This window comes from Emys orbicularis, chromosome 1 (assembly GCF_028017835.1).
Source record: "Emys orbicularis isolate rEmyOrb1 chromosome 1, rEmyOrb1.hap1, whole genome shotgun sequence".
Lineage (NCBI taxonomy): Eukaryota > Metazoa > Chordata > Testudines > Emydidae > Emys > Emys orbicularis.
The window spans coordinates 89,888,110-89,904,371 of NC_088683.1; the positions used below are offsets into that span (position 1 = coordinate 89,888,110).

At 43.0% G+C, this 16,262-nt stretch overlaps 1 protein-coding gene across 4 annotated transcripts in view; it reads right to left on the minus strand.

The window, feature by feature from the left end:
* The window catches only part of ANKS1B (ankyrin repeat and sterile alpha motif domain containing 1B), a 753,819-nt gene that overhangs the window by 457,841 nt on the left and 279,716 nt on the right, over nt 1-16,262 (minus strand). For all 4 annotated transcript variants that reach the window (XM_065423481.1, XM_065423480.1, XM_065423479.1 and 1 more), the window contains exon 10: nt 13,386-13,551. In XM_065423481.1, coding sequence (XP_065279553.1) covers nt 13,386-13,551 — 166 coding nt within the window. The remainder of the gene's footprint in view (nt 1-13,385; nt 13,552-16,262) is intronic.

The following is a 16,262-nucleotide window of genomic DNA, read 5'->3' on the forward strand; positions in this document are numbered from 1 at the left end:
ATTAAAACCAATATTAAAAGGTTCTACAGCCATATAAATAAAAAGAAAACAAGAAAACAAGAAATGGGACCACTAAATACTGAGGATGGGGTGGAGATTAAAAATAATCTATGCATGGCCCAGCACCTAAGCAAATTCTTTGCCTCAGTTTTTAATAAGGATTATGAAGAGTTTAGGGGTAGTGGCAGGGTGGCTAATGGGAACGAGGATATGGAAGTAGAAATTACCACATCTGAGGTTGATATCAAACTCAAACATCTTAATGGGACTAAATCAGGGCGGGGCTGGATAATCTCCATCCAAGAATATTAAAGGAACTGGCAGATGAAATTGCAAGCCCAATAGCAAGGATGCTCATATAGATCAAATAAAAGCTGGTTAATATGATTAGTGACATTTAATTGTATTGTAGGAATAAAGCAGAATAAGAATACTTACCATTTAAAATTAATAAAATAATGCAAGAAGACAAAGAAAATTAGCGTTTGCCAGTATTCCTCTAAACACTCCACTAATTTAAGTAAAGAGCATGTGAGAAGACAGCAAGGTGAAAGTTACATTATGATTCTACTGTATTTGAACAATATTAAGTATATCTGTATTCAGTTCTTGTCTACTACTCACTACAATTTATATGAGATTTTATAGAACTTGAGAAGTACACAGAAAAGTCAATACTACTCATTCCAGAGACAAACCATTGCAAATAAAACAGAAGGATACATTACAAAATCTGTATTTGCACTGAAAAAATATGATTCAAAATAAATGGGGATGATTTCAGATGATTAGTGAAGAGAAATTGCAACCCTAGGATGTTCTGCCTCCTATAAATAAGAGAAGATAATGTGAGAGAAAGTAAAAGAAAAACAATTTCAGCAAATGTCAGCAAATTCTTAAAAGGAGAAAAATTATATACTCAAGGGAATATCTGACCAGTAAAGGTTCTTGAGGCATCATTTTGGGAACATTCAGAAAACCTGTTATATTATTGGAGAATAGGTGCTTAGAAACAATGCTACTTCATGGGAAAAATCCCCAACCTCCACCAAATGTCACTAACATTTAGTGTGAATTTTTAAAAGTTCTCCTTGCAAACAAATTCCGGTGCATTAATCTAGGATATTTTTATATGGAAATGTGCACTCTATATTATGGTAGTGAGCATGATCAAAAATGAAGTGTGCCATCGTTGTCACCCAGTTAGGAGGAGTTTAGTATGGAATCTATTACATTGTGTTCTGCTGATGATTTATATTTTGGAGCTCTGAATGCAGAGCATAGCTCTTTATAAATTAACCTCTGAGGACAAGTAAATTGTGAGATTCTTTGTTAAGACCAAAATACTCTCTACAGAGCTCAGAAACTGCTCAAAGGGCTAATCAAGATCAGATAAAAGCATATGTGGGTCTCATAAACCATCTTGGATTCCATCTGCTTAAGAGAATAAGAATTAAAATATGGTAGTGGTGGGGAATAATTCCATGGATATTATCTCCCTGACTTCTACAGAGACTATGCTTGAAATGAATACACATGGAAACACAAAAAGAAGAGAAAAGAAGATTTTGGGTGTGCTGTGATGCTGAATTTAGGCTTGGAGCCACAGATGACTCATCTATATCTTTGCATCTGCAGTATCCACAGACATGGACAGAGTGGGTAATGCCTTGTGTTTCTGTAAATATAGTGTGTTTTTGTCCCTCAGCCATCCTGTAGTCATTAAAGTTAAATTCATTTGCTAGGTCTTTAACTAAGACCATCACTTTCAGTCCACATGCAAGTACAAGCATAGAAGCTCAAGGTGTTATGGGAGGTATAGTAGCTCTACCTACTCCCAGAAAAATAGTTCATGTAATAGTGCATCATGGCAGTTGAGTGGATGCGGTGCGGCCTTCTGATCAGTCACAAATGAAAGTGAGTGTTTTGCTGCCATGGCTATTGGGGTATCCAGAAGCACTTATTCTGCAGACCCCAAGGCTGCAGACCAACTGAACAATATGAAGGCAGGTGCCTTCGGGGGATGGAGTGGGCGAGGAATGTTGCAGAAATGGCAAGTTCTTTGGAGCACTCCTTTCCCCCCTACTCCACCTCAGTCTTGCCTGGGTTCCACTTTCAAAAGCTGCTGCTTATGGCTAGGCACTGAGCAATCTGAGAAATGGTACTATTTACATTGGAAGATATACTGTTTGACCCTGCAGTTGGGTCAAATGGGAAACTCTCAGTCTGAACCAGCACACAAGCCTAGGTTTTGGCATGTGCTTCCAAGGTGCATAGTATTCTGAGCTATATCATTTTTCTTGTTGTTTTGGAAGGATGCAGTGGTTACTGACATGCTCTTAGGAGTTCTTTCCAATTCTGATAGTAGTGATCATGTAAGGGGATTAACTGTGCAACAGACAAACTATTCTGGACATGGACACTGACTCCATGGATGCTGCATGGCTAGAGCACCCAGGGAAAAAAAAATAGTGGGTGCTCAGCACCCACTACCCATAGCTGATCAGCAGCACCGCCAAAAAGCTGTTTGGCAGCTGTGGGAGGGGTTTGAGGAAGGGTGGAGAGCAGCAAGTAGGGGGAGGAGTGGGGGCAGGAAGAGGCAGAGCAATGGTGGGGCCTTGGGGGAAGGGGTGGAGTGGGGGCGGGGTCTTGGGCAGAGCAGGGGTGGAGCACCTCCCGTGAAAAATAAATGTCAGCGCCTATGGATGGAGAAGTAGGATATTGTTCACACAATTATTAAGCAATTGGTTGACCGATAAAAGGTTGGTGACAACTTGTGGTGTGGTAAATGGAGTTAGACATGTTAAACCTGCTGTTCTTATCAAGATGTGGCATGGTAATAGCAGTGCTAATGCTTTCTACAATTTCCAGGTGGACAGGTTTTCAGAGTTGATATTGGTAGCAGCCAAGAAACTCTCAGCAGTGCTGCAACATCTGTGGAGTATTGGCACATATTAGCTAAAAGTTTCCTGAAGGAATCAGTTGCTTCAGAAACCTGGATGTCAAATTAGTTTTCCTGCAATTTCATTCCAAGGTGGGTTTGGAGCAGCTGATACACTAGGTAGTTACTCTGCTTGATTGGGGATTATCATTTTTTCACCTATCATAGCCAAACTTGACTTTTATGTCTATGCAACCATGATGGACTTTCTTGACCCCTGGAGGGAAGGTCAGCCGGTGTCCACGGTTGAGAGTCGCAATACACAGCAGCTCATCTACTCAAGTTCTGTATGTCTTGCTATCACTGATTTAGAAAGTTCAAGTGGAACAAAGTGCTTTTTGGTGCTGTATTTGTAGCTAATCTCTTTGGAGCATTTTGGAGGAGTGAGCTACTAACCAGATTAGTGCATGACACTTTTGAATGATCGCTGTTTCATAATGGCCTGGCATGGGTGATTAAGAGTGTCCACTTTACCATAGGTTCTCTAAAACAGACCATATGGGGTGGGGGTTATTTGTATCTCTGGCAATGTGCTATTCCTTCTTATGATCACTGAGAATTCTGAGAATTGCTTTTTGCATCCCCTGTTTCAGGTTCACTTTTTCCACCACCTAGTGTAGATATCAGTTCCTTAATATTTTAATAATGTGTATTTACTATCTAGGTCTCCATTCAAAGGATTACAAAGCTCAAATATTCAAGACAGATACTGTGAGGATTTGATCCTGAGGATACTAGGACAGTTGGCAGTCTGACCAATATATGGCACTATTTGTCAGGGCACTGTTTATTTAATGATTCTGGCAACCATATAGGAGCTTAGTATTTTAATTTGGATAACAAAGTTAATGCTGCTAGGTTATCTTTTTATCAGGGCTGGCTCCAGGCACCAGCCTAGCAAGCAGGTGCCTGGGGCAGCCAATGAAGAGGGGGGCGGCACGTCCAGCCATTTGGCGGCAGGGCCATCACTCCCTCTTGGAGCGAAGGACCTGCCGCCGAATTGCCGCCATAGAATGAAGCGGCGGTAGAGCTGCCGCCGCTTGCGATCGCGGCTTTTTTTTTTTTTTCTGCTTGGGGTGGCAAAAATGCTAGAGCCGGCCCTGCTTTTTATCCAGGTCTCTAAGCAGCTATCTCCTAGATCACAACAGAGATATGTGAGCACAGTATTGTGCAATGAGCACAGAAACAAATAGCAGACAGGTGATTAGATACACTGCTAGCTCTCAACCCATCCCAGATTCACTTTTACTGAACAGCATGAGGAAGACATAATCTACAGATATTAGAGTCAACTAGAACTATTGATGTGGTAGATAGACACCTGAGCAGGCCTAACATATTTTAATAATCCATTAAAAGCAATGGATCATAAGCTTTTTTGTTGGAGTCTCTCTAATGTGGATTATGAACAGATGAGAAATAAGCAAAAAATTTACTTGGTTGTAGTTACCTCATTACCTTGTTTCATTAATGGCTCTTCATGCAAGCTATTGCCATCTAAAGACAATTCTAAAATATATTTCCAAAATTCTTGTGAGTCTATCAGGACCAACGAACAGAAAGTTCTTCCAAAAACACATTTTTGGGGTATGTGACCAATACCACCACCAACTTTCATTTCCTGCTTAATCCTTCAACCTCTCTCCTTGTGTTTCCTTTCTGCAGCCTACCAGCAGCACAATGCACTGCGAGCAGGCATCTTTGTCTCCTACTGAAACTGAAAGGGAGGATGTAACTTCCAGAAACTCTTCCCTCTTCAGCACCTCTCCTTAGGAGGTTATAAGGTTCTCTTTTCTCCAAGGATGGACTACATGAAATTACCCAAACTGTGATCTTACCCAAACCAAGAATTATTAAAAGCAGAAATAGTGAACTAAATCAAAATAAACTGTTTTTAACATACCTAGATGTACACTTCTCATAAACTAGATATGACATTCTCAGCAATAATTACAGAGAAAAAAAGAAAGATCTTATGTATTTAAGCAGCAGGTCACTGCTCTGACATCCCTTTCTCAGAGTCATCCCCGGTGTAGGATTCAGAGAGAGATGCATGTCTCCATCACTCAACAAGCCCATCAAGCCGTCCCATGACCCAGGGCAGCCATCTCTACCTTCAAAACCAGTTTTCTCCAATCACCTGCAGTACGGTATGGGAGAGTCCTAAGAGATAGACTAATGTGGATACAAAAATGCTTTAACAATGATAAATAGTAGTCTTTCAAATGCTCAGCAATCTAGCGCAGATGGCACCTCTCTGCTGCATACACCCAGGGCTTGTTCATATTAGAAAGCCTGTAACATTTTAACTATTCTGGTATAGTTAACATGGTACAACTGACCTTAGGGTGGATGCAACTAGATTTTGTATGAAGGTGTATATAATATATAGTATACGTGTGTGTATATATGTATATATACACACACATACACACACTATATACTAGTATATATAGTATAGGAATATACTAGTATATGTCACCTTTTTATCAGTTAACTGCACCTACACTAGGTTTTTTCCTGATATAACTATTTTGTTTAAAAAAAAAAATCACACCCTAACTAAAATTATAAACAGTAATCCTTTTGAGACTAGACCAGACTCAATCTTCATTACTGCAGAACACAGAGTTTGGGTGTGACCTTTTTAAAAAAAAATCCCCTACTTTAAATCAAATGGCCCAACTCAACTTCCCATTGCTATGAAATATAAATTGACAAATCCTCAAAGCCCACTGTTACAGGATAAAATGTTGCTATTGGGCTAAATAGTCTTGAGATTTTACAGTGTGGACTTTTTAAAGTGTTTAACACAGCATTTAGCACACTAGCAGAACTTAGCATATTTACATTTTCTCACACAATACAGTTAACACCTTTTACTGGTATTTTAGACACCAGTTAATTGATTTTTATGTAAAATGGGCAAACTCTACATCACTGCAGGTGCCTAGTACTTACTATTTTAGCAACACAATTATCCAGTGCCTGAGGCCTCTTAGAGATTTATTAGACTTTTACACCTTTTCAATGGATGTTGATAAAAGTTCACAAAGCTTGACTACAGCCTTAAGATCAGAAGGAGAATATTAATGTCTGCCTTATTAACTATTATGATTTTATGATTTCACAAGGTTAAGTATGTCACATACATGGATCTTTTTAAAGATAGACAATAAGTAAATTAAAATGCCTAATAAAAGTGTCTAGTACAGGCAATCCAGGTCTTACTCAGGAAAAAAGCCAAAGTAGGTGAGTCAAATTAACCTTTCTGATCCATTATGAGAAAGGCAATTCAACTCTCAATTTGCAGTCTACCTAACAAAAAAAAAAATTGCCTGAAAGAATTCTTTTTTTAAACTTTGTTTAGTATAGAACTTCTCCTCAATCCAAAGTTGCAAAATTATCCTTGGAAAAATTAATGAATGCCTCAGAACATTGCTGTGAGAAAGGTAAGTATTATCTTAATTTCAGATGTGGGAAAGGTGTGTCAGAGAGAGGTTAAGTCATTCAGCAAGCCTGTTGCAGAGTCAGGAACAGAACAGAGGGTGGGATCTATGAAAGGACTTAGATCTTGCAATGCTGAGCATCAAACTGTGTAAGTTTTAGGCACCTTGAAAATCAGAGGAAGAACACTGTGATCCACAAAGCCAAGTTAGGCTCCCTATACAATGAATGGGGGAGAGATAGGCACCTAACAATGAGATCCACAAAAGCCAGCACACTAGGCGCTAAGCCACCTAGGCTAGCCAATGGGAGATGGTGACAACAAAGATGTGTGCTAAATCCCACCCCTCTCTTGGGGTATGTCTACACTACAGGATTAATTTGAATTTATATAATTCGAATTTAGGAAACCGATTTTATAAATTCGAATGTATTCGGCCACACTAGGCACCATTAATTCGGTGGTTTGCGTCCAAGCTACCATAGTAGCATCGATTTCCAGAGCGTTGCATTGTGGGTAGCTTTTACATAGCTATCCCATAGTTCCCGCAGTCTCCACCCCCCTTGGAATTCTGGGTTGAGACCCCAGTGCATGATGGGGCAAAAAACATTGTCGCAGGTAGTTCTGGGTACAGCCTCCCCCTCCCTCCCTGAAAGCAACGGCAGACAACCATTTCGCGCCTTTTTTCCTGAGTGAACTCTGCAGACTCCATTCTGCATCAAGCATGGATCCCGTTGTGCTCCAGAACGCAGTCTTGAACATTATAAACACCTCGCGCTTTCTTGTGGAGTTTATGCTTACACAGGACCAGAAAAAAGAGGCGAGGAGGAGGAGGCGGCGATTGCAGCGCAGCGACCAGCGTGATGAGGACATGGACACGGACACAGAATTCTCTGAGACCGCGGGCCCCGGTGCTTTGGAGATTATGATGTTAATGGGCCAGGTTATAGGCTTGGAACGCCGATTCTGGGCCCGGGAAACAAGCACAGACTGGTGGGACCGCATAGTGTTGCAGGTGTGGGACGATTCCCAGTGGCTGAGAAACTTTCGCATGCGTAAGGGCACTTTCATGGAACTTTGTGACTTGCTTTCCCCTGCCCTGAAGCGCCAGAATACCAAGATGAGAGCAGCCCTCACAGTTGAGAAGCGAGTGGCGATAGCCCTGTGGAAGCTTGCAACGCCAGACAGCTACCGGTCAGTCGGGAATCAATTTGGAGTGGGCAAATCTACTGTGGGGGCTGCTGTGATGCAAGTAGCCAAAGCAATCACGGAGGTGCTGCTACGAAAGGTAGTGACTCTGGGAAATGTGCAGGTCATAGTGGATGGCTTTGCTGCAATGGGATTCCCTAACTGTGGTGGGGCAATAGATGGAACCCATATTCCTATCTTGGCACCGGAGCACCAGGGTACCCAGTACATAAACCGCAAGGGGTACTTCTCAATGGTGCTGCAAGCACTTGTGGATCACAAGGGACGTTTCACCAACATCCATGTGGGCTGGCCGGGAAGGGTTCATGACGCTCGCGTCTTCAGGAACACCAATCTGTTTAAACGGCTGCAGCAAGGGACTTACTTTCCGGACCAGAAAATAACCGTGGGGGATGTTGAAATGCCAATTGTTATTCTTGGGGACCCAGCCTACCCCTCATGAAGCCATACACAGGCAGCCTGGACAGGAGTCAGGAGTTGTTCAACTACAGGCTGAGCAAGTGCAGAATGGTGGTAGAATGTGCATTTGGCCGTTTAAAAGGTCGCTGGCGATCCTTATTGACTCGCTCAGACCTCAGCCAAACCAATATCCCCATTGTTATTACTGCTTGCTGTGTGCTTCACAATCTCTGTGAGAGCAAGGGGGAGACCTTTATGGCAGGGTGGGAGGCTGAGGCAAATCGCCTGGCTGCTGATTACTCGCAGCCAGACACCAGGGCGATTAGAAGAGCACACGATGAAGCGCTGCGCATTAGGGAAGCTTTGAAAACCAGTTTCATGACTGGCCAGGCTACAGTGTGAAATTTATGTTTGTTTATCCTTCCTGAAAACCCGCCCCCTTTATTGACTCATTCTCTGTAAGGAACCCACCCTCCCCCTTCCCCCAGCTTGCTTTCAAAGGAAATAAAGTCACCATTGTTTAAAAATCATTTATTCTTTATTAATTGATTATAAAAAGAGGGAGAGAACCTGAGTGGGGTTTGGGAGGAGGATCAGCGGGAAGGAAAAGCCCAGTAAAAAAAGGTTAAGAAAATGGCAGCCTTTTGCTTGGGCTGTCCACTGGGGTGGAATGGGAGGGTGTACGGAGCCTCCCCCCCGTGTTCTTACACATCTGGGTGTGGAGGCTATGGAACATGGTGAGGAGGTAGGGGGGTTATACAGGGGCTGTAGCGGCACAGAACCTGAGTGGGGTTTGGGAGGAGGATCTGCGGGAAGGAAAAGCCCAGTAAAAAAAGGTTAAAAAAATGGCAGCCTTTTGCTTGGGCTGTCCACTGGGGTGGAATGGGAGGGTGTACGGAGCCTCCCCCCCCGTGTTCTTACACGTCTGGGTGTGGAGGCTATGGGACATGGTGAGGAGGTAGGGGGGTTATACAGGGGCTGTAGCGGCACTCTGTTCTCCAGCAGCCGTTCCTGAAGCTCCACCGGACGCCGGAGCATGTCTGTTTGCTCACGCAGCAGCCCCAGCGTTGCTTCCCGACTCCTCTGATCTTCCTGCCGCCACCTCTCATCTCGAGCGTCTCTCCTCTCCTCACGTTGGTCCCTTCTGTCCTCACGGTCACTGGCTTCTTTCCTATACTTGCAAACCGTCTCCTTCCACTCATTCAGATGAGCTCTTTCATTCCTGGTGGATTGCATGATTTCGGAAAACATCTCTTCTCTCGTCTTTTTTTTACGACGCCTTATCTGGGATAGCCTTCGGGAAGGAGGAGGGAGGCTTGAAACATTTGCACCTGCTGGAGGGAGTGAAAAAAGGAGAGAATTTTTTTAAAAGATACATTTTTCAGAACAATGCTTATACTCTTTCACGGTGTATACTATTCACATTACATAGCACATGTGATTTCTGTGCAAGGTCGCATTTTGCCTCTTAATATTGAGTGCCTGTGGCTTTGCTGCTAGAGATCACAGACGCAGGTCGGGGCAACAGAATTCACCTTGCATGCTGCCATGGTAAGCCACTGTCTTTAGGCTTCTGCGCCCTGCTTTCCCACATACCAAGCAAAGCCCGTTGTGCTGCAGTTTTCCTGTTAGCTTGTTTTCTGCTGCTGAAGGTTAACACCCCCCCCCCATCCAATTCTCTGGGATGAGTGCTTTCTCCCTCCCCCCACCGCGTGGCTGGTATCAGGGAAGATCCCTGCAGGAACCAAACTAACACCCCCCCCCCCACCCGCCATGAATTCTCTGGGATGAGTGCTTTCTCCCTCCCCCCACCGCCTGGCTGGTATCAGGGAAGATCCCTGCAGGAACCAAACTAACAACCCCCCCCCCCACCCGCCATGAATTCTCTGGGATGAGTGCTTTCTCCCTCCCCCCACCGCGTGGCTGGTATCAGGGAAGATCCCTGCAGGAACCAAACTAACACCCCCCCCCCCCACCCGCCATGAATTCTCTGGGATGAGTGCTTTCTCCCTCCCCCCACCGCCTGGCTGGTATCAGGGAAGATCCCTGCAGGAACCAAACTAACAACCCCCCCCCCCACCCGCCATGAATTCTCTTGGATGAGTGCTTTCTCCCTCCCCCCACCGCCTGGCTGGTATCAGGGAAGATCCCTGCAGGAACCAAACTAACAACCCCCCCCCCCCACCCGCCATGAATTCTCTTGGATGAGTGCTTTCTCCCTCCCCCCACCGCCTGGCTGGTATCAGGGAAGATCCCTGCAGGAACCAAACTAACAACCCCCCCCCCCACCCGCCATGAATTCTCTGGGATGAGTGCTTTCTCCCTCCCCCCACCGCGTGGCTGGTATCAGGGAAGATCCCTGCAGGAACCAAACTAACACCCCCCCCCACCCGCCATGAATTCTCTGGGATGAGTGCTTTCTCCCTCCCCCCACCGCGTGGCTGGTATCAGGGAAGATCCCTGCTAGCAAAACGCGAAAAGCTCTGGGCCAATCCTCCCCCCCCCCTTTGCACTTGGCTAAATGCAGGGAAGGATTTCTTTTCAGCCACAGGCAAACAGCCCAGTAGGAACGGCCACCTCAGTCCCCTTAATTAAATTCCCTTATTTCAACCAGGTTACCCTAAGCGATATCACTCTCCTGAGGATTACACAGCAAGATAAAGAACGGATGTTGCTTGAATGCCAGCAAACACCGGGACCATACGCTGCCAGGCTCTGTCAGGCAATGATACCAGATTACTTGCTACTAGCATGGCGTGGTCAAGTGTCCTACCATGGAGGACGGAATAAGGCTGCACTGCCCAGAAACCTTGTGGCAAGGCTTTTGGAGTACCTCCAGGAGAGCTTCATGGAGATGTCCCTGGAGGATTTCCGCTCCATCCCCAGACATGTTAACAGACTTTTCCAGTAGCTGTACTGGCTGCGAATGCATCCCAAGTGCTCAGGGCAAATTAATCATTAAAAATGCTTGCTTTTAAACCATGTTTTCTATTTTAAAAGGTAAACTCACCTGAGGTCCCTTCCATGGGGTCATGGTCTTGGGCGCTGGCTTGGGAGGCTTGGGAGGGTACTTCAGTCAGGGTGAGAAACAGTTCCTGGCTGTTGGGGAGAACGGAGAGCTGGGTGCTCTCTGCCAGCTCGTCCTCCTCCTCCTCCTCTTCCCCTTCCACGGAATCATCAGGTGTACCTGATGAGATTATCCCCAGCTCGGAATCCACAGTCAGAGGTGGGGTAGTGGTGGCGGCCCCCCCTAGAAATGCATTTAGCTCAGCGTAGAAGCGGCATGTCCGCGGCTCTGACCCGGAGCGACCGTTTGCCTCCTTTGCTTTTTGATAGGCTTGTCTGAGCTCCTTGACTTTCACGCGGCACTGATCTGTGTCCCTATTGTGGCCTCTCTCCATCATGCCCTTGGAAATTTTTTCATAAGTTTTGGCATTTCGTCTTTTCGAACGCAGTTCAGCTAGCACTGAATCCTCTCCCCATATAGAGATCAAATCCAGTACCTCCTGTACGGTCCATGCTGGTGCTCTTTTTCGATTATCAGCCTGCATGGTTACCTGTGCTGATGAGCTCTCTGTGGTCACCTGTGCTCTCCACGCTGTGCAAACAGGAAATGAAATTCAAATGTTCCCGGGGCTTTTCCTGTCCACCTGGCCAGTGCATGCGAGTTCAGATTGCTGGCCAGAGCGGTCACAATGGTGCACTGTGGGATAGCTCCTGGAGGCCAATAACATCGAATTGCGGCCACACTAACGCTAATTCGAATTGACAAATTCGATTTTGGCGCTACTCCGCTCGTCGGGGTGGAGTACAGAAATCGAATTAAAGGGCCCTTTAATTCGAATTAAATGGCTTCGTTGTGTGGACGGGTCAAGCGTTAATTCGAATTAAGGCAGCTAAATCCGAATTAAAGTCGTAGTGTAGACCAGGCCTTGGAGTTAGGCACCTACATCTGGATTGCAGTGAGGTGCCTATCTCTGTTTAGCAATCCACAATTGGGAGCCAGCCGCCCAGAGTCCAGAGGTTTAGGCACCCAAGTTTTTCTTATACGAATAAGTTAGACACCTGCCTCACTCACACAGAATGGTGAAGGAAGAGGTGTCCAATTTTAGCCTAGTGGTTAGAGAACTCACCTGGGGTGTGGGGCGCCCTCCATCTCTCCTGTTGAAGCTGTACCACTGTGGACAAACAACAAAAGAGTGATTGGAGCATGGGGACTGGACCCTGTGTCCCCACTGAATGACAGTCGTTCTCTCTCTCTGGCCTGATGACTGTTCCACAGTGGATAAATACGAGAGTGAGTGAGTGAGAGAGGGACTATAGGTTAGGGCACCCAGCTAGGAAGTGGGAGCCCCAAGATCCAGTCCACCTGCTCCAATCACTCTTGCCTTATTTATCCATAGTGGAACAGCAGGGAAAAGAAGGAGCTGCCCTTTGCTCAGAGTAGATAATTAACTCATGATCTAGCCCTTAATAATCTGACATTCATACATACAGTATTTTCAAAACCATGATTCATGAACAAGATTATGATTATCAAAAAGTCAATGGTGTTGTTCCCGATAGTTCCATATACTGTTGTGGTTTCTTACTTGTCAAAACATGCTCTCATTCCAATTATTTGTAGTTAGAAGATTATACCTTGTAAATCTGGTATAAATGGGTACAAAGTGGTGACACGGGAAAAGTCAAAACAAGGGCAACAGGGAGAAGTATGTAATTTTGGAAAATGTAAACAGAGTCCTTGTTTATAATATTATTCATATGACTCAGTATAATTATTATCTTGTAAACATAACTCACTGCTGTTCAGAACTTTGTAATCCACATAGTAATTTGTCAAATTAAAAATATTTTAGACTGTCATTTCATGTCTCTTTCAGTTTTTATTCACTGCATCTATATGAAATGGGAGCTTTGGGCTTTTATTTTGTATACGTATATATTAATTCAAAGGTACTTTATTTAATTTGATTCTCTGGTGGTTATTTTGTTAATTGTTAAGTAGTTAGATATTCAGAACCTTTTAAATTTATTTTGTTGTTTGTATTACAGATTTGTGTTAAGTACATGGTAAAAATAGGATGGTGAGGAGGTTACTGCACATGGCTGGGAAATTTGCTCTAGAAATTTGGCTTCTATTCCTGGCTTTTCCACAGATTTCCCATGGGAATCTAGAAAGTCATTTAACCCTTGACTCAGCTTTCCTTCTATAAAATTTGGATAATATTTACATCCCTCACAGAAGTTCATTAATGGTATAAATCACCCTGAGATCCTTGGATGGAAGGCATTATAGTAGTGACAAATATTATAAGTCAACAGTGAAATATTATACATATCATCAGACTGTACCAGTGATAAGATAAGAGAATAGTGGTGATTTACCTGTCCTTGAGGAAGGTACTCTTGCTATTTCTAACGAACAAGGTTTCTTCGTAACTGCTATGTCCATGAAATCACAAAGGTTGTTTTCATTTTCTGAAGGATGAGCATCAAGAGACGCAGAAGGTACTACTTCCAGTGTATAGCTCCTTTTCTTTCGGTAAGACTCCTGAAAAGTAGAAATGCAACTACATGATAAAAAGCGACTTTGTGGATGCAGTAAAACTGGAAAAAAGAAAATGATTCAATAACTCTTTCAAAAATAGAACTTAAAATTCAACAGTTTAAATAAATGACTTCCTATTGAAACCCTAAATTTAGTCACTAGAAGGGGTTACTTATAGTCTATCATAAATAAATAAATAAAGTTCACTGTTGAATATTACATTTTTTTTATTATTTGTGATGATTGTGTATGGATTTCTTTAACTCTTCATTTGACATATGGCAAGCGCTCTAATGCAGTTGCTTTTACTGTACCTTTTTTGTTAAGTTCTGATTCAGGTATACATCCTGATCAGATTTTAAAAGTGTATTTTGTGAAAGAAACAGAATTATATAGAGTTAATAAATGGAATTTCTTTGTTTTCAGGGATTTTGTGAGTTTGTTTATACTATACATATAACACATGGATAACTTGATCTATTGTTTGATGGCAGAACCCAGAAGAGGTTAGTTTCCTTTGAGTATCCTGAATGGCTAGCGTTATGGGCACTAGGGCTCTCTTTGGTTATTCTTTTATGTGTGTGGTTTTTTTTGTGAACAGAAACAATTAGAAGTGGATACTTACTGGTTGTGATTTCCTGAGAAATAGGAGGCATCCCTTGATATCTATAGGCTACCGGCTCAATTCAAATCCCCCTGAAGTCAATAAAAAGATTCTTATTGGACTTCAAGGGGAGTTAGGCTGTGCCTTAAATTAATATTTAAATATTAGTGATGAATTCTAGGAGTATGAGCTCCCTACATTTGCTAATGCTGGAAAGAAGCAAACAGATAGAAGATATGACATGTTCACTCTGCCAAATCATGAGATTGGTCTCAGTATTCAAAACCACTAAATTAAGTAGGGCTTGGCTGGTTCAGAACATGAGTGAAAATAGCAGTCTGGTACAGGAATTTCTCTAATTTCGTGGTTGCAATCCAGCAAAATATGATAAAGTATTCAAAGACAATCTCTCACAGGAACACAATGTTTGGCTATTCTGTGTCACCCCTATGGATGCATGTAGAAATTAGACACCATATAAATCTGATATGACACGAAACTATGCAACAGGCCAGAAAACACCATGTGTTCATAAGAGTCACACATAAGCAAAATACTTCCCAGCAAACAATGTAAGAATGTGCCACACAGAGGAGGTCATGGCATACCAATTTCCCCATAGACTAAAAAATATTTCATCCAGCTCAAGGCAAACAGATGGCTGTAGATAACCAGACCATTTCTGCTGTGGAAGATTTGTGCATCGATTGTCCCTTTAAACTATTAGAACCTTCTGCAGTTTTTACTTTACTCAGTTCTGCCTGATACGTATGGAAGTTCAAAAGCAAATTATAATTCTGAACCTACTGGGAGGCAGAGACTCCGGCACCAGCGTCATGGCAAGAGCAGCGTGAGTACCTTCATAGCCTCTTCATGATTCCACATACTAACATTAGCAGAACCAAATTTCAGTGAACTGTTTGTTTATACAGGAGAAGGGGGCTGTAGATTCAGGGAAGAGATGATTATTGGAAGAGAAGTATAAAGAAGAAGCTGGAAGAAAAGCAGCATCATGGAAAATGGTGGATTAAACAACTATAAACTGAATATAGGAAATGGTTTTCAGAGAAAATAAATATATATATTTGTAATAAATAGAATATATGCAAGAGAACAAACAGGCTAGCATTAATAGTTAAAAATTAATAATTTCCATTGAGAAATAAAAGCAAATAGGGTTCAAAATAAAATTTAGAAAAGGAAACAATGAATGGGGAAGAAAAAAACGGTTACATCTTTTACCCTTCCATCCTGTCGGTATGTTTGTCTATTCAGAGTGTAGGCTCTGTGGGATAGCATCCTTGTTTATATTTCTGTATAGTGCCTAACGCACTTTAGGGCACGTATAAATAAAGAATTGGGCAAGTTTTGCATTTGGGCCTCCTGAATTGTCAAGTATGATTTTTTTAAACTCAGAATGGTCTCATTCCCCAGATGAAGAACATACAAAATGGTGCTTTTGATACCACTCCTTCCAAGATTTACACATGTTCTTAGCTTTAAATATGGTAAAATGTCCAGTTGAGGACAATGGGATTGTGACGGGTTGGATCACAGAAACCCCCTTGGGAGCTGCCACCCGATGTGCAAAGACTACCCCTGCTTCTGTTTTCCCTGCCAGCTCAGGACTCCAGCACCCTGTCTTGCTGAGCCAGACACTCCCGTCTGGCTCCAACACAGACCCAGGGTCTGAATCACTTGCCCCAAAGCTGCAAGTTTACCTGAAAACAGCTCACAGAAGTGTGCTTGTCTTTAGCACTCAGATGCCCAACTCCCAATGGGGTCTAAACCCAGATAAATCCGTTTTACCCTGCATAAAGCTTATGCAGGGCAAACCCAGAAATTGTTCGCCCTCTATAACACTGATAGAGAGATATGCACAGTTGTTTGCTCCCCCAGGTATTAATACATACTCTGAGTAAATTACTAAATAAAAAGTGATTTTATTAAATACAGACAGTAGGATTTAAGTGGTTCCAAGTAGTAACAGACAGAACAAAGTAAGTCACCATGCAAAATAAAATAAAATGCGCAAATCTATGCCTAATCAAACTGAATACAGATAATCTCACCCTCAGAGATGCTTCAGTAAGTTTTTTCTCAGACTGGA